Raw genomic sequence first — 23665 nt, forward strand, 5'->3', positions numbered from 1 at the left:
ACAATTCTAAGTATTTTGGAGGCGTTTTCTTAGAGCAACTTTCGCCATTACAGGCATACCCTGTTTATTGTACGTTGCTTTATTGCAATTTGCAGTGAAGGTCTGATTTGTACAAACTGGAGGTTTGTGGCAACCCTGACCATGCAAGTTCATCAATGCCATTTTTCTAACAGCACATGCTCACTCGGTGTCTCTGTACCACGTTTCAATAATTCTTGCAATATTTCAAACCTTTTCATTATTGTTATGTCTATTATGGCGCCTGTGATCAGTAATCTTTGATGTTACTACTGTGATTGTTTGGGGGCACCAGGAACCGCGCCCGTGTAAGACAGTAAACTTAATCCGTAAATGCTGTGTGTTCTGACTGCTCTGCCAACTGGCCAGTCCACCACCTCTCCCTGCTCCTCAGGCCTTCCTATTCCCTGAGACACAATAATATTGAAATTAGGCCAATTAACAACTCTACAATGGTCTCTAAGTGTTCAAGTGAAGAGAAGAGTCACACATCTCTCACTTTAAATCAAAAGCTAGAAATGCTTAAGCTTAGAGAGGAAGGCGTGCCAAAAGCCAATACTGGCCAAAAGTTAGGCCATTCGTGCCAAACAGCCGACTTGTGAATGCAAAGGGAAGGTTCTTAGAGGAAATTAAATTGCTACTTTAGGGAATACACAAATGATAAGAAAGTGAGACAGCCTATTGCTGAGAAAGTTTGAGCAGTCTAGATAGAAGATCAAACCAGCCACAGCATTCTCTAAAGCCAGAGGCTACTCAGAACAAGGCTGTAACTCTCTTCAGTTCTGTGAAGGTAAGGCGAGGAAGATGCAGAAGAAAAGTGTAAAACTAGCAGAGGTGGGTTTATGAGGTTTCAGGGAAGAATCTGTCTCCATAACTTAAAAGTACAAGGTAAAGTAGCAAGTGCTGATGGAGAAGCTGTAGCAAGTTACTCAGAACCTCTAGCTAAGATCATTAATGAAAGTAGCTACACTAAACCACAGATCTTCAGTGTGGATAAAACAGCCTTCTATTGGAAGAAGATGGCATCTAGGAATTCCATAGCTGGAGAGGAGAAGTCAATATCTGGGTTCAAAGCTTCAAAGGACAGGCTGTCTCTCTTGTTCTGAGCTAATGGAGTTGGTGACTTTAAATTGAAGCCTATGCTCATTTACATTCTGAAAATTCTAAGGCCCTTAAGAATTATACTAAATCTACTCCACCTGTGCTTTATAAATAAAAGAACAAAGCCCGGATGACAGCACATTTGTTGACAGCATGGTTTAGTAAATATGTTAAGCCCACTGTTGAGACCTACTTCCCAAGGGGGGAAAAAATTTCTTTCATTTTTTACTGCTCATGGGCAATGCACCTGGGCACCCAAGAGCACTGCTGGAGATGCACGAGGAGGTGCATATTGGCTTTATGCCTGCAGACACAACATCCATTCTGCAGCCTATGGGTCAGGAGTAATTTTGACTTTCAAGGCTTATTATTTAAGTAGTGTGTTTCATGAGGCTACATCTGCCATAGAGAGTGATTCCTCTGATGGACCTGGGCATAGTAAATTGAAAATCCTCTGGGAAGGATTCACCATTCCAGTTGCCATTAAGTACATTCGTGATTCATGGCAGGAGGTCAGAATGTCAACATTAACAAGAATTTGGAATACATTGATTGCAACCCTCATGGACGACTTTGAGGGGTTCAAGACTTCAGCGGAGGAAGTCACCACAGATGTGGTGGAAACAGCAAGAGAACTGGAATTATAAGTGGAGCCTGAAGATGGAACGGAATTGCTGCAATCTCAGGATAAAAACCAAATGGATGAGGAGTTGCTTCTTAGGGCTGAGCAAAGCAGGTAGTTTCTTGAGATAAAATCAACTCCTGGTGAAGATGCTGTGAACATTGTTGAAATGACAACATAGGATTTAGAATATTCCATCAACCTAGGTGATAAAGCAGTGGCAGGATTTGAGAGGACTGACTCCAATTCTGAAAGAAGTTCTGCTGTGGGTAAAATGCTATCAAATAGCACCATGTGCTACAGAGAAATCTTTCTTGAAAGGAAGTCTCGATCGATGTGAGAAACTTCCTTGTCTTATTTTAAGAAATTTCCACAGCCACCCCAGGCTTCGGCAACCACCACTCAGATCAGTCAGCAGCCATCGGCATCCGGGCAAGACCCTCTGCCGGCAAAAAGATTAGGACGCCCTGAAGGCTCGGGTGATCCTTCTCATTTTTTAGCAAGAAAATATTTTTAAATTAAGGCATATACATTGATTTTTAGACATAACACTATCGCACATTTAATATGCCATAACTTTTTGTCAAATATTTATGTATTTGTTTAAACACCTACTCAACAATTGATTTTTGTGCCTCTCTGGGGTTAGGAACTGTGCAGACACTAGTGATAGACACAGTCTACTTTAGATTAACATTCTAGCAATAGAAAAATGCATGCAAGGTATTAGTACATTATAACCTTATATCTTAAAAATTAACAGGATACGATGGACAATGCAATTCATATCTTATGAATGTGTAATAGATGTATGTAGTTTCAGAGTACATGTGATAATTTAGTACATTCATGTAATTTGTGGAGACCGAATCAGTGTACTTGGGATATATGTCACCTTAAATATTTGTCTTTATGGTAGAAACATCCAAATTATTCTCTTCTAGCTGTTTTGAAATGCACAATACGTTATTGTAAACTACAGTCACCCTACTGACCTATCTAACCTTAGTTCGTATTTCTTCCGTCAAACCGTATATTTGTACCCATTACTCAGTTTCCTTTATATTGCGCTGGGAAACCAAAACATCTGTGTGAGTTGCTTGATTGCAGTGTTCACTTGATTGCAGTGTCTGGAACCACGTCTCCAAGGCCTGCATGTACTCAAGTTCTAGGTCTGGATCATTGTATAAAAATGCCTTTCAATTTTAAAATCATCGACATTTAGGCCTGAAGTGGCTGTTAGAGTTTGTATAGCAACAGTCTGGGAGTCCTTTCATTTTTTTCTGCCTACCTCTAACCTCCAGTGTGGGTGCACCAAGCCTGATGGCAGAGGGCCAGCACACACGTCTTATGCACAGCCAGGCAAAGGTGCTGCCAGTTCTGAGCAAGAACTGCTTTAGACACCAGCCCTGCCTTCTAGAGATGCATGGGCTAACCAGGGACAGATACAGCTCACTGTGGCACAGGTGATCTTGCAAGCCTGGGAATGTTCAGTGAGACCAAGAAGGAGTGGGTAAATAGTTGGACTGGACTTCCAAGTCAATACCTTTTTTTAAATTTTTATTTTTGTTTAATTTTATAGATTGAGGGGCACAGGTGTGGTTTTGTGACACGGATACATTGCATGGTGGTGAAGTCTGGCTTTTAATGTAACTGTCACCTGCATACTGTACATTGTACCTGTCAGGTAACTCGTCCAGCTGTTTTATTTCAGAAATTACAATATTTGGTAGGGTATCACATACAGCCAAGTTTGAAATGATCACAGGCTACTGTGGTCAGGTAGAAGATGATATGACACTACAGATTGCTAAAAATGTATTCTGTGATACTAATTGTTGAGTGCTAACTGCACGCACAGCTCTCTTTCAGAAACAATGTTTAGGGACAAGGAGATGGCTCCCTGCCTTGGAAGCATGTGTGATGTCACCTGTGCAACATGGACAGACACAGCTGCACACATGTACTGGAAGTTCAGGGACATGCACAGGAGGGTCCAGGGAGATGGGTGCACTGCGGGAGAAGCCCCAGGGACATGAGCAACTGAGAGAAGCCTCTGAGCTGCAGGTGACATGCAAGGAAGGATCCAGGGAGGCGGGTGCATTGTGAGAGAAGCCCCAGGGACATGAACACCTGAGAGAAGCCTCTAGCTGCAGGTGACATGCAAGGAAGGGTCCAGGGAGGCGGGTGCATTGTGAGAGAAGCCCCAGGGACATAAGCACCCAAGAGAAGCCTCTGGCTGCAGGTGACATGCAAGGAAGGGTCCAAGGAGGCGGGTGCATTGTGAGAGAAGCCCCAGGGACATGAGCACCCGAGAGAAGCCTCTAGCTGCAGGTGACATGCAAGGAAGGGTCCAGGGAGGCGGGTGCATTGTGAGAGAAGCCCCAGGGACATGAGCACCCAAGAGAAGCCTCTAGCTGCAGGTGACATGCAAGGAAGGGTCCAAGGAGGTGATGCATTGCGGGAGAAGCCCAGGGACATGAGCACCTGAGAGAAGCCTCCTGAGCTGCAGGTGAGGTTTTCCCGTGCGACCTCTGCTAATGTGGCTGAAACAGCAGGAGACTAAGACGAGTTTGGGATGGCAAACAGAATATTGGCAGTATCAGTCTTATTTTCCTTCATGCCACTTATAAATGCATTACACTAAGCACATTGACTTTAATTTAATAAATGGCTTGGACACAAAAATTTCAAATTTGACAACATTTTGAAAAAAACGGAAGTTAGAATATTTTTATTTAGTCCCAGCTTTGGCTCTAGCTAGAGGTAGCGCCTGGGACAAGGCGTTTCACCATCCCCCGCCCTGTCTTTGGCATTTTCATGTGTGTAAAGTGTGGATGAGCACCAGGATTCTTCCAGGTCTAGTCCACATTCTGCATTCTTCAGTTGCCATGTGATGTTTTACTTTACACAAGGAATCGTCACTTTTCCTCAGAGGCCAGATTCTTTTTCTACATGTAAAGCCTTGTATGTCATCTTTCCACTGCTGTACAGTTTCTGCCTGTGTAGACAATTTCTTCCCAGGTAGCTTGCACCAGCTCCTCAGAAGACAGATAAATCCTCTGAGGTTTCATTTCCCGTGTGCTCCATCTTACGGTACAGCTCACGGGGGCCAGTCTTTAAATGCTTGCTGGAAAATGTTGCTACCTATGTAATAAAAAGACAATAAATAATAGGGCAAATGACTGAAAATACATAAATAAGATCATTTGCTGCATGCCAGTGGATGGCACTAGGTCTTGTTCTATCTAAATGTATAATTCGTAATAAGATATGACGGCTTTGCCTTCATGGAAGCCCTCTTGATTATATCCTAATATTCATGGCCTCCACAACACCTGTGGCTGCACTGTGGACAGAGGACCGTGTCCCATGCAAGAAGGGAGCTGATTCAAAGAATATGCAGTGTCTCTGTGTGAGCACAAATGTGTCATGGTGCTCTGAGAGCTGTAAAGGAGGTTTGTGAGGGACAGAGGGATGGAGCGGGGATGTAGCTACATTTTCTGCAGGTAGCCAGGGGCGTCCCAAGGGAGGAGACCCTCTCCCTGACCTTTGAAGGAGCTGTAGAATTGACGGGAGGAGGTGTATGGGATTCCAGGCTGAGGGAGGACCTTGCATGAAGGCACGGAGGCGTGAGAAAACATCCCATGTCCAAAAATCCGTGCCAGCCCATCAGACGCTTCTCTGAGTGCCCAGATGTACCAGGTGCTGGACTGCGACCCCTGAGGTCACAGCCCTGTCTCCGCTCTCCAGGAGGGACTTTCACATCCAGACGGTCTGAGTTTGGTCTTCTCCGAAGGAGCAGATGTTCATTCCTGGCTGTATCTTAAGGCATGTGGACCAGGAAGCCCAGGAGCACGATCTGGAAAGAGCAGATCCGCATGGCTTCTCAAACTCTCCACCTTAACATAGTGTCCAGCCTTCTCGTGGCAGGTTTCGTTTTGTTTTTTTCACAGCTATGAGATGATCTGACACCTGTTGATTGTTGATGTCATCATGCATTCTATTAGCATTTATCAAACACCAAGACGCTGACATCCCCAGAGGGATTCAAGCTCCCCGCTGATTCCTACTGACCTATTTCCAAGTGAAATCCATGAGGAAGCCCCTTGCAATAAGAAGAGCTGTTGAAGGAAACACCAGAGAATCCTACAGAGAATCCTAGAATGAGGGGCCTCTGCAGTCGGGTGGGCCACCTGAGCCCCCACCTCTCACAGTGAACAGCCCCGTGGAACCAGGATCATGAGTGTAGAAAGCAGGCAGCACAGAGTGGCTCTGATGGAGGGCAGCAGCTCCTGGAGCCCCGGCCAGCTTGCCCAGAGGCCCCTGAGACACCTCTTCAAGGCCCCGTTTCCAGAAAACATAGCTGAGGCCCCTTGAGGATCTGATGAGCCCCTTCCTATAACAAATGAGTCACCTAACACCTGAAGTGATAAAGCGACCCTATCTGGGTTCCATCTGCAGTGGCTACCTCCTCATCCTCCGGATCCCTGGTTCCATCTGCAGTGGCCACCTCCTCGTCCTCCCGCTCCCTGGTTCCATCTGCAGTGGCCACATCCTTGTCCTCCGGCTCCCTGGGTTCCATCTGCAGTAGCCACATCCTCATCCTCCGGATCCCTGGGTTCCATCTGCAGTAGCCACATCCTCCTCTTCCTCCAGCTCCCTCAGCAAGTTTTCTGCATAGACATGAAGGAAGCAATATTGCATTTCTCTAAAACAGAAAAAAAACATTCTGCAACTCAGACCTTAGCGACAAGTGCAGTGACCAGGCATGCCTGCATTTGAAGACACTCTAGCAAAAACACATGCATTTTCCACTGGGCAAGGAGGGGAAGTGTTGGGGGCATGCGTGAGCTTCCCTCTGCCTTATCAGGCACTCCCTGCTTGGGGCCCAGCTGGAAATGGGTTGAAGCCTTTTCAGCAAAGCAGTTCGTCGTTCACCTTAAATGAGTGATATGGTCATTAAAATAAAAACAAAAAAATAAATAACGCACTGAGAACCTACTGTGTGCCAGGTGTGCACTGCAGGATGATTTTTCTCCTGTGCTCCCTGGAGACTGGGAGGCTTCTGAAGAATCAGCAGAGATAAATAAATGCTCGGCGACCTTCATCTCAGAAGCTGGTGCCAGGGAGGTAGGAAGAGCTGCCCACTGCTGCACCTCTGTAATTCATAGATGACAGATAGATTGATAGATTATAGATGATAACGATAGATAGATGACAGCTGATAGATGACAGATAGATGGATGATAGGTGATTGATAGATGGGGAGAGGGAGAGATGGTAGAGTGGGGAAGATTGATAGAAAGATGGCAGAGGTAGGTGAGTGGGAGCTAAGCTATGAAGACACAAAGGTATAAGAACAATCTAATGAGCTTTGGTAACTCTGAGCAGGAGGTTGGGAGAGTGGGGAAGGGGGAGGGATAAAAGACTACATACTGGGTGCAGCACATACTGCTTAGATAACGGGTCCACTAAAATCCCAGAAATCAGCATGAAAGAACTTATCCATGTTACCAAAACCACTTGTACCCCAAGAACTATTGAAATTTTTTTAAAACTTTCAAAAACAGATGACAGAGTAGATGGATGGTAGATGAGATGACAGGTGCATAGATGATAAATGGATAGACGTGCACTCACATCTCATGGCCTCACACTCAAGCCACGCTCCCAGTGAACCCTGTCTCAATGGAGCAGGTGCTTGCTGTGACATGCAGCACCCCTCCCTGTGCCCTGCACTCTGCCGTACACCTCTGGTTAGAAGCTGGACTGGGCACGACCAGTGGCCCAGCCACATGTGGCGTCCTCATGGCCCTGAGCGCCCCTTCTTGCTCACACAGAGCCACGGGCTGCAGACAGATGGAACGGAGATACTGAATTAGAGAACACAGACTCTAGAAGGAGTAAGCACAATGGATATTTTGAACTTGTCCTCAAGATGTCTTTCCTGTAAGATTCTACCCCATTTCCATTTGAAACACATGGATTTTTTTTTTTTGCTTTTCACTAGATTACTGTGTGAGAATAACTGCCTGTCCAAAATCAGTATTATCTGTTACAAGAAAATCTTATATCTCTTGTCAACTTATATCTCTTGTCAACTTGTCAAGTTTAGAAAGAAGATAGACAGGTAATCATCATGATGATGATGATAGATAGATAATAGATAAATAGATAGCTAGATAGGCAGCTAGAAGATAGATAGATAGATAGATAGATAGATAGATAGATAGATAGATAGATAGATGATAGACAGACAGACAGACAGCTAGGTAGATAGATGGTAAAATAGGTAGATAGACATATAGATAGGTAGATAGACATATAGATAGGTAGATAGACATGTAGATAAATCATAGGTAGATACGAAGATGGATAGATAGATGATAGATACATACATACATACATACATACATACATACATACATACATACATACCTAGAACTAGGGATGATGAAGATCTACAGCTTGGAACATCGTATTCCATGACAAACATAACAAAAGCAGTCATATTAAGATCTATTAAATACACAACCCAAGCTATATTTCCACATGTGGTGACTTTAGAGTGGGGAAGCATGCACAATTAAGAAATCTCATGGGTTTTCCTTGGACAAGTATTTCTAATGGTCATTTGAAAAGTACATAAATAGGATAAGAATAGCTGTGTCCAGCCAAGATATTATCAAACACCATATAAGCACCCCAGGACAGATGGGTTCAGTTATAAGATTATGCTTCAACAAAAAAGTGCAGACACAGCAGCTTGTAACTGACCATTGCCACAGAAATTAAAATTGGGGAGATACCGTGGAGCAAACGTTCTTAATCCTCTTTATAATAACCAGGTTTTAAGGTTTATTATTTGTAGTCTGATGCCCATTAAACTATTGAGCAACTTTGGAAATCTATGTGGAGCAACAGGTTGTATTTTGCTTGCACTAACTTGCTAGAAAATGCTTCTTTGATAAGCTTAATGATCTCTCTAGAGAGGCATATTTTGCCTGGATAGAGTATGGTGTGGTGTGTATGTATAATATTTTACATATAATATATTTGTATGTGATTGTAGGCATGATCATAATTCTTTGAGCTAAGAGTGTTCAAATGTATATCTCCATCACCAAACTAAAAATAGAAATATCTAATCATTCAAGTACCAGAATTTTACATATTTCACAATTGAATAATGTCTTACCAACCACATCAAGACAAAGTCGTCTGTCCTGAACATCTAAAGAAGGGGCATCTTTAGCCATTTTTTTTTTCTGTATTGTCTTATAACTTTTCCCTGGTGCAAACACATAGCTGATAGAATCATACTTTTTTTTTTTTTTTTGAGATGGAGTCTCTGTCTGTTGCCCAAGCTGGAGTGCAGTGGCTTGATCTTGGCTCTGTCTCCTGGGTGCAAGAGATTCTCCTACCTCAGCCTCCTGAGTAGCTGGGATTACAGGTGCATGCCATGACACCCAGCTGACTTTCTTTCTTTCTTTCTTTCTTTCTTTCTTTCTTTCTTTCTTTCTTTCTTTCTTTCTTTCTTTCTTTCTTTCTTTCTTTCTTTCTTTCTCTCTTTCTCTCTCTCTCTTTCTTTCTTTCTTTCTTTCTTTTTTTATTAAGTAGAGACAGGGTTTCACCATGTTTGGCCTGGCTGGTCTCAAACTTCTGACCTCAGGTGATCCACCCATCTCGGCCTCCCAAAGTGCTGGGATTATAGGCGTGAGCCACTGCACTCAGCCAGAATCATACATTTTTATAAAGCTTGTTTCTCACTTTTTCGAATCAATTGTAATTACTATCATTCAAGGTGGTAGTACTGCTGTAACTTCAGGGGTCCCTGGAAAAGAGAACGGCACCAGTGCTATCCCAGGAGTCTTTGAGGACCCCTGACAGTGGAAGGTGGAACAGCCACTTGCTGCTGATGTTGTCCCGGTGATTGCTGTGAACACAGCACACCAAGTGGAGAATCTCTTTGCGACTGCACTAAATGTAGGGCCATCATCTGTGCTGCTGTGCTAATGTTCAGTGTGTCCTAGCCCCTTCCTGACGTAGAGCACTGGTGTGGACGTATGCATGGTCACAAAGACGACACTGAAAATGTCACTGGGACGGACTGCCTGCACGTGTGGTGTTTGTTTTCGGCAATTTCCTCTCTGGACACGTTCCTTTACATGACTGTGGCCGGGGCGTCAAATGGGCAGTGGCCATGGCTGGGGCATCTAACGGTCAGTGAGTGCCAGCAGCAGTGGCTGCGCAGGCTGCATTTGCAGTATGTTTTCTGACTCATGGTGACTTCAGTGTTTGTGTTGGCCTGGCAGGGGAGGTGCTTGCTTAGAGGGTGGCATGTCTAGCTCAGTACGACCTGAGGCTTTGACTTTGTGCATGCCACTTTATTTTCTAGGTGAAAAGATGGATTAAGTGATTTTCAAGCTTTCTCCCTCCACCAGATTTCTCCTGTCCTGAGGGTGTTGCACTAGTAAGTAGAGTCCCAGTCACTAGCGTGTAGCAAACTGGACACTCCAGGGAGCCCTGTCAACCTTCTGAGGTTTTTCACTAAAATGCAACATCACTTAAAGAGTACCCTGGTAACCTGAGTATATTCATACAGCAGCTTAGTTGGCCAATCTCACTGCCACGAGGTAGGTGGTTAGAATACTTCTGTAGTAACATTATCAACATTCTAGTCTTGCAAGTGGCAAGGGCGGTGAGTTCTGTTTTGACAGAAAAGAGGCAGTATGATGTCATGAAAAGCAGATGCTGATAGAAACATACTGAAAGCACTGGCAGACCAGTCAATCCACTCAGTCCGCGGAAACAAGTACTGAACACCCACCCCTTTGCTTCGCACAATGGGACTTGGAATAATTAATTAGATGGCAAAGACTCTAAAACCAAAAAGAAAACAGCTAAATTGAGACAATAAGATAAGCACACATGGAAAATCAAGAGCAACGCGAGGTGGTTGACACTTAGATGGTAAATGTCTAGCGACACAGAGTTGCTAACGACACATGACCCTGAATTCCAGGATGAGCAGGAATGACATGATAGAGAAGGGGGAACTTGAGATGGGTCTTAAAGGATCAGTAGGAGAGAAAATTCCAGCAAGAAGAATCATAAATGAGCATAGAGCTGTGGGATGCAAATGATGGAAAATAGGCAACAGTCGTGAAGGATGACTGTGGACACGCAGTGGAATCTCACATTGTACAGCAAAGGGGTGACCAAATAGTTTAACTTCTTAAAAATTAAGTAGACGCTGGGTGTGGTGGCTCATGCCTGTAATACCAGCACTTTGGGAGGCCAAGGCAGGTGGATCAATTGAGCCCAGTAGTTCAAGACCAGCCTAGGCAACATGGCAAAACTCCATCTCTACAAAAAATACAAAAATTAGCTGAGCTTGGTAATGTATCCCTGTGGTCCTAGCTACTCAGTAGGCTGAGGTGAGAGGATCACCTGAGCCTGTGGAAGTGGGTGGAAGGAAAGAAGAAAGAGGAAGGAAGGAAGGAAGGAAGGAAGAAAGGAAGGGGGAGGGAGGAAGGGAGGAAGCAAGGGAGAGGAAGCGAGGAAGGAGGGAAGGGAAGGAAGGAGGGAAGGGAAGGCAAGGGAAGGGAAGGAGGGAGGGAGAAAGGAAGGGAGGAAGGAAGGGAGAGGGAGGGAGGGAGAGAAGGAAGGAGGGAAGGGAGGAAAGGAGGGAAGGGAAGGAAGGAGGGAAGGGAAGGAAGGAGGGAAGGGAAGGAAGGAGGGAAGGGAAGGAAGGAGGGAAGGGAAGGAAGGGAAGGGAAGGGAAGGAAGGAGGGAAGGGAAGGAAGGGAAGGGAAGTAAGGAGGGAAGGGAAGGAAAAAAGGAAGGAAGGAGGACGAAGGAGCATTGTTGGTGCTGATGGCTGGAGGTGGTGTGACCTGGCACACAAGGGTTCGCATTAGTTCAAGTCTTTCAGCTTTAAAGGAACAGAGACACACTTGGGAATTGTGAACTGGAATTTTAAGAAGAAAAAATAGACATATAAGAAACAATCCCAGCAGTCGGAGAACCACGTCTCCTGCAAAGCTGGTTTGGAAAACGTGTGTGCGAGCCTCCCATTTGCACTTTATCCACCTCCAAGATGCGCGTCCACATGCATTGACAAACAGTCAAAGCCCGAGAGGTAGCTTTACTCTCATTATTGAGTTGAAAAGGACTAGTTTTCTGGAATTGAAAGAGATTAAATTTAGTGATTATTGTAACTTTATTTGAATCTTGAATTACTATTCAAGACAATAAATATTTAATAACTGGCTATATCATTTAAAGTGACTTTAAAAAGATTCTTAAAAAAAACTCCCTGCATTCCAGAAACTGAGATTTTTTTTTAAATTACCTAAGAGGGTCAAGTAAACATTTTAAACAATTATTTCTTGAATGTTTTTCATATATAGAACATGTCTATCAAGTTTAAGAAAATACATAGTTTTCAAATCAGCTGTGCCTTTGTAACAATACAGAGAAAAAATAACTTTAAAAAATGTTAAAATATATTTAATGTAATATTTTAAAATGAAGGAAGTATGTAGTTAAAACTGAATTGGTTTTATTAATATATACATTTGGTTGGAAATGCTAGCTATTTAATTGCATAGTTCAATGATTTCAACTATTTCTGACATCTTTTTAAGTGCTTTTATGTATTCTAGAAACGTATAAGAGTAACCCTTTAAAGGGCTAGTGGTAAGAAGGGATATCAACTGTTCTTAAGACATGAGAAAGGAAATAAGAAAAGGAGAACTCGGATTTGGGAAGCAGCCCCGCTTGCTGGTCGTTGAGTGTTTCACGTGGACTGTTTTTCGTTTGCTGCCCTAAGTGTGTAACATGGGGACTACCCTTCATCTCACAGATGGATAGATTGAGGCTAAGATAAATACGTCTGCCAGGGTTAAACAGGGGCAGACCCTCAAGCAACTTGGCGAGGCGCACAGACCTTGTGCAGATATTACTAACATTTACGTAGCTCTGGTTGCTGTTCGTCGACCACTCAGATCCGCGTGATGACCCCAGCCTTCTCTCTTTCCTGTAGATGTGACCGAGGGTCTGTGGTTGTGTCTCCTGGGCTAGCCCATGTTCTCTGTTTGCTGTGGATGTGACTGAGGGTCTGTGGTTGTGTCTCCTGGGCTAGCCCATGTTCTCTCTTTCCTGTAGATGTGACCGAGGGTCTGTGGTTGTGTCTCCTGGGCTAGCCCATGTTCTCCGTTTCCTGTGGATGTGACCAAGGGTCTGTGGTTGTGTCTCCTGGGCTAGCCCATGTTCTCTGTTTCCTGTGGATGTGACCGAGGGTCTGTGGTTGTGTCTCCTGGGCTAGCCCATGTTTTCTGTTTCCTGTGGATGTGACCGAGGGTCTGTGGTTGTGTCTCCTGGGCTAGCCCATGTTCTCCGTTTCCTGTGGATGTGACTGAGGGTCTGTGGGTTGTGTCTCCTGGGCCAGCCTCATGCTCGCTGGACCCATCCCCTGACCTCTTCATCCCTGTCCCCTCTGCTGACCCCTTCTTCCCTCCCCAGTCCCCAAACCCCTGTGTCCCTAAGGGTTCAGGGTGGAGCCCTCACTCTTCCCAGGAAACTGCGTCTTTCCCCACCACGTCTGTAACGTCCACCCACTGACTGCCCCAAACCAACACTTCAGCCCTTCTAGAGGTCTCCTAAGCTGAGACGCCTCAAATTTAGCAACCCTAGAGAAGTGTGGTATTTCTGCATCTGGGAAAGAAGAGATTCTAGAGAATCACCTGTAAGTCTCTGTTCCCAACCAAAACCAAGTCAGCAAAGACCTGAGTCTCCCATGTCTCCCGTACCAGTGCACACACCTCCACCTGCCAGTTACCTGAGCTGGAAACCAGGCTGCGTCCCACACATATCCCCTCACCTCACTCCTGCACGTCCTGCCTGTACCTTCCCAGGCCAACGTATGACCTGACATTGCTCCTTAATGACCTTCCGCCATCTAGCTGTACTTTCCTCCACCTTATTCCCACACCATAGCCACAGTGATGGTTTCACAGCCCTGAGTCAACTATGTAGAAGTAATCCCACTGTCTACACTGTCCGGAGCTCCCATGGCTCCTAAGAGGAACAGCACCTGGGAGGCCCTGAGTGCCTGCACCCTCGCACCTCCAGCCTCTGACCACCTCCTGCCCATGCAGCCACCCTGAACTCGCCTTCTGGGTCCCTCTGTCTCTCTGCATCTCTCTGTGTCTCTGTCTTAGTCTCACTCCCTGTCCCATGCCTGTCTTGGTCCCCTGTGAAGCCTCCTCTGTCCTCTCTGGCAGGGTAACTGTCTGTGTCTTTGTGTCCTGTGAGGTTGTGAGTAGGTCTGTATTGCTCAGTGACATGCTTTCCAAATAAAGGAATAAATCAATCATGCAATGTATTCACTCAGCACATATTTACGTGGCACCTGCTTACTATGTAACAGGCAATAGGCAAAAATAGATATTCTTATTTAGTGAGATGCTTACCATGGCCCAATAAGAAATAGGGTTGGATTAATATCCCCCTTTAGAGATCAGAAAATCAGGACATGGAGAAGGGGTTTGCAAACCTCCTCCACTGTTACTCAGCTTTGTGATTTTAAGCAAGTGACTCAAAAAATCTCTGTCCCTCGAAATTAGGAATTACAGCAGAATCTACATCACAGGATCACCGAGAGGGTTTAATGGATTTGTGTATGTAGAGATTTTAGAAAGCACCAAGCACACAGGAAGCACTTTCTAAGCAGTGCTGGTATTAACTGAGCTGGTTTAAAACCAGTGCTCCAGAATTATATTCAAATGCAGTTTAAATATGTTAAAAATTATTCCAAAATAAGTGTTTTAACACTGACCCAATGGAGGCTATTCAAGCAATACAAGAAAAATACCATCTCTAAAAGAGGCGGTTGTGGGGAATCACTGTCAGGCCTCTGAGCCGATTGGTCGATCACCCTGATGTTCTGAGCCCCACTCTCCGGTGGGAGAGGCCCACGCACAGGACACTTCCCACCCTCACCTCGTTCCTCTCTCTACAGCGCTGATAACAGCAGTTGGGAGCAGAGCACACACTGCCAAGTTTGGTTTTCAGTTACTTGAGACCTTATCCCTGTTTATATTAAAATTAGATAAACAAAACATTCAATAAAAGACCATTATACATGACATGGAAGTGCGAGAATGCACTACATAACGTTGTATGTGTATGAGTTTGTGAGGGAAAGCCATGGCCAGCAACCGGTTTTCTAGAATAACCAGATGCAAAAGACTAGAAGTTGTTGACACCGACTTAACCACAAAAGGACTGTGAAAGCTACAACAGCAAAAAGACATTGTGAGGTGTCCGCACGGGCCCAGGAGGCGTGGCCCAGGCTGGCTCAGAGGAGGAGGGGGCGACGAGATGCCAGGCCTCCATGTGTAACCTGACGTAACCTAAACAGGGTGAAAACACAGAAAGCCCAGGTTTTCTCATTTCTAATCCAGCATGCGTTTGCCTTTTCACTCTACCCAAAGCATCTTGGACTTCCACTCCTGTTGCTGGCTGCTGCTGAATTGTGAGAAGTCCAAGGATAAGATAGCGTGGTTTTCTGTGAGATGAGGCCACTGCTGGCTTCCCTGCCCTGTTTCTGCATTGAGAATCATTTTATGGACACACTCTGGAAAAATGATGGGAGGGATATTTTGTCAACACACAACTATTGAGCTACCATGATCTTACTAGTGATCATATTTACGACTTCTTTGAAGTTTCAACTGTGTGAAAAAAGAGACAGTGCATTATTTTTGGAATCTTAAAATATCATCTATCATAAAAAGAGATATAAATCTAGGAGAGGATATGTGAGTAAACATCATTCTATCAGTGCATTGTGGATGTTGAACTCAGTCTTTCAGAATGATGTTCAAATACGAAGGGCTGCCTTTGTGCCTCAGAGGTGTGCGGTAGCCAGCTGCAGAGCCATGGAGGTGACTGGAAGGCACAGCATCTCTGAGGCACTGACAGGGTCAGCTGAGGTCCTGGATGAGGATGCAGTGCTGGGCTGAGCCCTTGACGGGTGTGGCTGGACAGCACCACCAGTGCCCCCACATCCTCTCTCCTTGCAGATCACCACCCCATCAGCAGACACGCTGTTCACAGAATACGAGGGCAGGAGGATCCACACTCCCCAAACTCATGTCCCAGAATTGCTTTCCAAGGCCTCCATTTGAAATATTCTAAATCTTTGGAGACCAAGAGGGCTCTTTTGATTTAAGCAGGGCCTCGAGCCACATGGAGTTGAACACAGATGGAGTGGAATGTGCCTGGCGGTTAAATGTGTTGTCACCGTGGAAGTAGATACCAGATACCAGGAACTGCAGTAGGAGAATGGATCAGATAGAGAAGGGATGGAGGGTACTTGTAGTTGAAGATACGATTGTATTCACACTTTACATTAACAAATAGAGAGCGAATCTTGAGCAGTGAACCATGTCAAATGGCAGGAAGCACTGGAAGTTTGAGGCCAGATGATTCCAAAAGTTGCTATGCTGAATCCAAGAGCTTGCAAAATGTAGGGATAGGGAAGTAAAACCAACCCAAGTGAAAACAGAAGACTAGAAGGTACTGAAACCTACACTTCCTCAGAAAGTTCCCACCACGAGAAGGGAATCGTTTAGGAAATTTAAAGCATGTAAAGCTTTAGAGCAGTAAAGGAACAGCTGACACTTCTATTACATTGATAGGTAAACTAAGGCCCAGCCAGAGTCCAGGTGCTCAAAGAGGTGTTAACAACACCAAGCCTGGAGCTCAGGCCCTTGGTCATGTGGTGTGCTCTCCACATCACCACCCTGGATACGCTCAGGCTGTTTGTGAAATGTTCTGCATATTAAACCAAACCCTGCTTGACAGGATGATACCAGTATTGTCCTGGCAGAGACCAGATGAACTCCTCACTTTTCTTTTCCATGTGTGCTTGACTTTCCACACACACTCACCTTCTCCAACTGTCTTGATCAACTATTTTTTTCTACTCTTGCTTATTTATTGTCCCTCTTCCTCCACCACCTTCCCACGCCCAGCAAGTTCTAATGGAGCGGGAGCCATGGCAGCTGCCAGGAGATGGAAAGGCAATGAAAGCAGGCGGGGCCCCATGCAAGGGAGCCAGCCAGCTGCAGGTGCAGGGGAGTTCAGAGGACGTGTGAGCAGGAGGCAGCCCGCCCCCCACGCCTTGATGGCCCAGACGTGCTCTCCAAGGTTGGGATTCAGACACCCACCACAGCAATGCTCTACGGCCCAGACCCCATCCTTCCAAACGTCCTCCTAGCCAGACACGTTGTCCTCCAAACTCTCAGCTGTCCCAGGGGATCATGAGTGAAGCCCAGTTGTGCTCCCTTCTAACTGCAGCATCCATTTTAAGGAAAATCTCCACTGCCCTCCTCTAAACCTCGTGAGGCCAACGTTGCACAGTCTGAGCAACAAGTGAGCCGTCTTGAAAAGGAGGGCGGCTGTGCGTGTGAATGAGCAGGGAGAAAATGAAACAGGAGCCCCACCTTACACCCTCCGAGGAAGCTTCCAGTCACCTCACTGAATAGCACCAAGCCAGGTGGGGTGACATCACGTCCCAGCAATTGGGACTCATAGATGGTCACGGTGGGCCTAGTTATATGTTTTAGTGAATGGTGCTGTGCAGGTGGCCTCAATGCAGAACAAACTGTGTCAAACAAACGTATTGACACACTGACGAAGGAGAAGGAAGCTGGGAAAACCTCCGGTCACTATGACCCACGACACCAAGGGCAGGCTCTGGAGGAGCCATCCGTGCACGGCTGCATCTATTATCTGCTAACTGGACAAACATAGAAGGTATCCACCAGAACCAGTCCACTCAGATACAGGTAGCCCTGCGAGGAGGTTGGTTGGCGTTGGGCTTAGACTTGACGGGTCGTCCGGTGGTGATTCAGCATGAAGGTGTGGCTGGCTCTGAGATGATTATCTCAGATTATCCCCTCACAAATGAAAATGTTTGCATAAAAGGAATCTATAGATGAGTATTTTTTTCTTGAATTATCTGGTGATTAAAATTGTTATTCTTGTTTTGCTTACTATGTTTTTAAGGGATGGTAACATTTCACCGTAGTGTTTCAGGGCTGATAGAGACTTAGAAGTCATCTAATTGCCCTCATCTTACAAATTTAAAAAGTGGCATCCAAATTGATGAAGGGATTCCCTGAGTCACGCAGCAAGGTGGAAATGAAGTCCCTCAGCTCTTGCCCCTACCCCATGCTTGTGTCTTCCTGGGCAGCAGTCCCCATCCTTTCTGGCACCAGGGACCGGTTTCATGGAAGACAACTTTTCCATGGTTTGGGGGTGGAGAGGATGTAATTCAAGTGCATTATATTTTTTGTGCACTTTATTTTTATTACTACATTGTAATATATGATGAAATAATTTTACAACTCACCATAATGTAGAATCCGTCGGAGCTTGTTTTTCTGCAACTAGATGATCCCATCTGGGTATGATGGGAGACAGTGACAGATCGTCAGGCATTAGATTCTCATAAGGAGCACGCAGCTTTGGTCCCTCATATACACAGTTCTCAGTTCTCAGTTCTCAGTAGGGTTCAAGCTCCTATGAGAATCTGATACGGCCGCTGATCTGACAGGAGGCAGAGCTTAGGTGGTCATGAGAGCAATAGGGAGCAGCTGTAAATACAGAAGAAGCTTCACTCGCTTGCCTGCCGCCCCCTCCTGCTGTGTGGCCCAGTTCCTAACACGCCACGAACCACAACCTGTCAAGAAAAACTGGTTTCCTAAGAAACATGAAACTGTTTCTTTTCCCTTTCACCAGTGCAATTGGTCTAAATTGTTTTAGAAGTATTGATAGAAGAAACAAACAGGACAATCATTAGTTTCCAAAATTTTAAGGAGTGACATGTTTGTTGGATAATTGGATACCTGAATAAAAATAAAAAATAGCAAAAGTTTCTTGTTATTATCACTATTACACAGCAGTTCCTATCATTCATGGAGTACCTAGTAGGTGCCAGGTACAGTACTAACCTCTTTACATATGACCTTCCATGGGCAATGCAAGCTCCTCCTGGTCCACACACACTGTGTCCTGCTCCCACACTCTCTCCCAGCACCTTCTTACCCAGGGTCTGACTGTACTAAGAAGCTCCCTCATGGCCCTTGGTCCTCCTGGCCTCTCGTCTGTCTGATGATCTGGGCACCGTCCTCAGCTCACCTTCTCATCCCACTCCCCGCCTGAACATAGCACTGGCTGTCTTCTGCTCCCCGCATCTCTAGCCTGCACCTCCTCTCTTCTATCCTCCGCTTCGCACCTTTCCAACATGCATTTTAATTGCATTATTGAGTGCTTGAAAGAACTCGAATCACTCCCTGTTTCCTGGATCAAAATCCAGAGTCCCATCATTCATCCACGAGGTTGATCTGACCCCGCTGGACTCTCCACTCTGACATCCACCCCCGGCCCAGCCCCGCTCTATGCTCCAGACTTTGGTGTTTGCTTTCGTTTCAGTTTTCTGAGCCCGTGGTGTTCTTACATACATTCATGTCTTTTGCAGATTGTTTTAATTGGGATGTATTGAAATGCTTTGTTTCCCTCCCAGACATCCTTTACATATCTGTGAAAGCTCATCAGCAGCCTCACCTCTTCCTGAAAGCCTTGCCAGCACCCGTGCATGCCTGCCCTCTGTGTACAGGACATAGAACCCTCTGCACGTTTTCATCATGGGATTTGTCACACTTCATCCATTCATTCCACAAATGCCTGTTGAGTGTTTATGACATGCCAGGTGTTTGGCGCATGGTGTACACAGGAGTGAGTGGTTCTAAAATGGTATTTGTGACTTGTCTAAATCCCTTGTTAGAGCATAAAACCTTGGTGTGAGGATCTGTGCCACTCATCTCTGAACTCCAGCAAAGCCCAGGACCCAACATAGAGGAGTTGCCCAAATAGTACACACTGGTCAGAGTCATGACTGAATGATGATTCACTACCCCAGATCCAAAGCCAAGCTAGTCAAGGTGTGCAGGACCCCCCTGCAGAATAATGGGCCAGTGAGAGAGGCCACACATCTCACCCTGCAGAATAATGGGCCAGTGAGAGAGGCCACACATCTCACCCTGCAGAATAATGGGCCAGTGAGAGAGGCCACACATCTCACCCTGCAGAATAATGGGCCAGTGAGAGAGGCCACACATCTCACCCTGCAGAATAATGGGCCAGTGAGAGAGGCCACACATCTCACCCTGCAGAATAATGGGCCAGTGAGAGAGGCCACACATCTCGTTCTGCATAAATGGAGTGTTTGCTTGCAGTAGTTTGCCTCTATGTCTCCCGTACCCCACCTATTTTTTCATAGTATATATATTATTTCTACAACAAAAATGAATTTGTAATGTAGCTTTGAAAATCGTTCTTTCTCAATGAGAACACTTGGAAACAGGATGGGGAACATCACACACCAGGGCCTGTCGTGGGGTGGGGGAAGGGGGGAGGGTTAGCATTAAGAGATATACCTAATGTAACATACCAACATGGCACATGTATACATATGTAACAAACCTGCATGTTGCCCACATGTACCCTGGAACTTAAAGTATAATAATAATAAAAAAAAAGAAAATCGTTGTTTCTCAAGGAAAGATTGTGAGCTTCTGCTGTAAGGAAGGGTCTCATCCAAGCCTGGGCCAATTTCAGCGTGATTTAGTGGTGATTACCGCTAACACTGAAGTTGTTTTCTGGAATGCTGGTGTGGGACTAATAACATCTAAGACTGAGGAAGTTCTGCACAACTTTGAATGATGCAGTTGCTTTCATACAACATTGACAAGCCCTATGGCTCATCTCATTTCAGGAGGTTATCAAGTCTAAAGATATAATTTAATCCATAAAATATACAAATCCAAATATATCCAAAGCTCTTTCACGACATAGACATTTTTATATTTTACATAAATATATATGTAAATATAATGTGATTAAAATAAATCTTGCTTCAGATGTATATTATACATAGTATATATTTGGTAAAATGTTTCATAAATTAAATTTGTATTGTCAATTGCATGTTATACACATTATGCAAACCAACCTCATGAATTTTCGTAGGATCTCTGGAATTATAGGAATGAGGAACTAGGAGACTTGGACTAAATGTGAATGGTAACTAGACAAATGTGAGCTGTATTTATTTGCACTATCACTTCATTAACAGATTTCAGCACACTTCGGGGAACATGTATGTTTATGTGTTTCTGGTGTTTGTGCTGATGACATTCATGATAAGCCTTTAAGTACCTTGATCAAGGCTCCCATTGGTCTGATTTTAAAAGACAGTAACACGGATATTTTTTTTTCTCTCTCTCCCCTGCCTTCTCTATTTTTTTTATTAGTGTATATGGTTGTCCCTTGGCGAAAAAAAGAAAAACACAAGATAAACAGCCCCAGGAACCCGCTCCTAAACGAAAGCCATTTGCCGTGAAAGCAGACAGCTCCTCAGTGGACGAGTGTGACAGTGATGGGACTGAGGACATGGATGAGAAGGAGGAGGATGAGGGGGAGGAGTACTCCGAGGACAATGAGGAGCCAGGGGAGGAGGACGAGGAGGACGAGGAGGGGGACCGGGAGGAGGAGGAGGAGATCGAGGAGGAGGATGAGGACGATGACGAGGATGGAGAAGATGTGGAGGATGAAGAAGAGGAAGAGGAGGAGGAGGAGGAGGAGGAGGAAGAGGAGGAAGAAGAAAACGGTAATCTTTAAAATATTAGCAAAGTAACAAGTCGTGATTTGGGTCCACTGTTCAAGGTGAATTGCTGGCTGTTATATGAATGACTGGCGTATAAAGAAATCATTCTACTCAGTCAATACTGAGAAAATTAACCCCTTATGTGAACTGAACACTTCTGTTAAAGAATTCTTCAGATTCGCTGTTACACTTCAGATTTTATGTCAGTCTAATTTTTATTCAGGTTGGTTGTCAGTAATTTGCTGAGATATTTATGGTGTACCTTTTTGATGAGCTTAACAAAAATGTATCAAGGAAGTTAAGTTAGCAGACCTGGTCTTTAATTTTACATTTTCCTGAATGCTCTATCCATGAGATACAATGATTGGGCAAAACAGTGTTGTTGGAATGGCTTAGCCCAGGTACCTCCTTAAGGGAAGTTGGAAGTCCTGCCTAATGACTGGTACATCAACCAGAAAAGTGGGTTTTGTCTGTAGATTGCCAAAGCTTTGCGTGAGTGATGGTCACGTAATTGGGATGAAAGGAAGTACTATTGCTATGAGATAATCAATCAGCCTGTCATCTGCTTCCATATGTGAGAGCTGTTTCTGATCTGGGGTTTCCAGTGCTCTGAGACATGCGAGGGAGAAGGCCGCCATGCTGTGTGTTGGGAATGTTCCCGGCAGTGCGTTTATGGTGACGTGGCTTTCGTGTCCAGTATTCTGTCACTATCCAACACACAATACCACTTCAGAACTAACCCTTTCATAGAAGTCATTTCTTCTGAGGAAAGAGATGGAAGTTTTGTGGTTTTGTTTGTTTGCTTGTTTTTTTGCAAAGCCTAGCTATCATCTTTATTGGCTTAGGGTTTTCCTCATAGAAATGCCCAAACATGTTGAAAGTGAAGGGAATTTTCTTTCTTGCCCCTCTCCCTTGGGCTCAAAAGTTCTTCAAGAATCTGATTTCCAGGAGAACTAATTTCTAGACACAAAGGGTAGTTGTTTCAGCCAGTGGATAGGGCCTCCATACATCAGGGAGATGTGAGTTGCTTGTTGCTAATCTCATGTGCAGGCTTAAATTACCACTCCTCCTTCAGAAGTCAGAGGAGTTTGTACTAGGAAACCTGAATTTTATGAAATAATCCTAGATTGTTACAGTAGATTAAGATTCTTATGCAAACAATCCATCACTTACATATACATATATACACAGGCACAGATAGATAGAAGATAGATAGATAGATGTGTATATATACACATAGATGCATATGCACACACACATAGATAGATAGATAGATATACACATAGATGCATATGCACACACACATGCATTACATAAATTAAAATTGGTCTCCCAAGATTTTTTGTGTCACTATGGTAGAATGCTGGGTGGAGAAGGCCTATCAGAACACATATCAACAGACTTCCATCATCGCTATTAAATCTACCAGGGACACAAGGCACCAGTGTCATTCATGAGATGCTAAGAATTAAAATAATAGATTTGTGTAGCAAAATATTTGGAAAGTAGATCAACCTGGCAAATTATTTCTGGACACTGTATTAAGTGAGTGTCATTTTGAGTGACCTCATTAATTGTGGAGGCTGATTAATGATTTGTAACTTGCCCAGGGCTTACTAGAAAGATGGTATACAATGTGGCTCTTTCACGTCCTCATCCTGTTTGGAAAGCAGGAGGCATTCATGTTTGGTGCGACGGATTAAGATAGGAAATCTGTAAATAGGTATCGTTTACACCAGGGGCCTTAACCAGGTTTTAAGTTTTGCTCTTCATTTTCTAGAATTAAAAATTCAATTTTAGTTTATTTATGGTCAAATTTAAATATTTCTTTAAAAATACAAAGTGATATACTTTGAAAGGTAGTCAGAAGCCCTACTGAAATAGCTTTAGAATGTGACTGTGTAGGGTTTGTTTATTTTGACTTGAACACTTAGGATATAATTTTTAAACGCTAGAAAGCAAACTAGAATTAAAGACATTTTTGCCAGAAAAATGCAAGTAAATGGGCACCCAGTGGATGTGTGACAGCACCACCAAAGGAACAACTGGCTGATTGTGCCTCAGAACCCAGGATTTCTAACTCTGTGGCCAGACCTGGCATGGTGACCACCACTCATGTGGTCAGCAAATGCTGAGTCCAGAGCACAGAAGACAGGAGGTGCTGAAAGCAAACACTT

General features: G+C 44.5%; 1 protein-coding gene across 6 annotated transcripts in view; it reads left to right on the forward strand.

Annotated features, from left to right (window-relative positions):
- The window catches only part of MYT1L (myelin transcription factor 1 like), a 540435-nt gene that overhangs the window by 365110 nt on the left and 151660 nt on the right, over positions 1-23665 (forward strand). For all 6 annotated transcript variants that reach the window (XM_055253696.2, XM_055253693.2, XM_055253694.2 and 3 more), the window contains exon 9: positions 21136-21491. In XM_055253696.2, coding sequence (XP_055109671.1) covers positions 21136-21491 — 356 coding nt within the window. The remainder of the gene's footprint in view (positions 1-21135; positions 21492-23665) is intronic.

Source organism: Symphalangus syndactylus, chromosome 18 (genome assembly GCF_028878055.3).
Source record: "Symphalangus syndactylus isolate Jambi chromosome 18, NHGRI_mSymSyn1-v2.1_pri, whole genome shotgun sequence".
Taxonomy (NCBI): Eukaryota; Metazoa; Chordata; class Mammalia; order Primates; family Hylobatidae; genus Symphalangus; species Symphalangus syndactylus.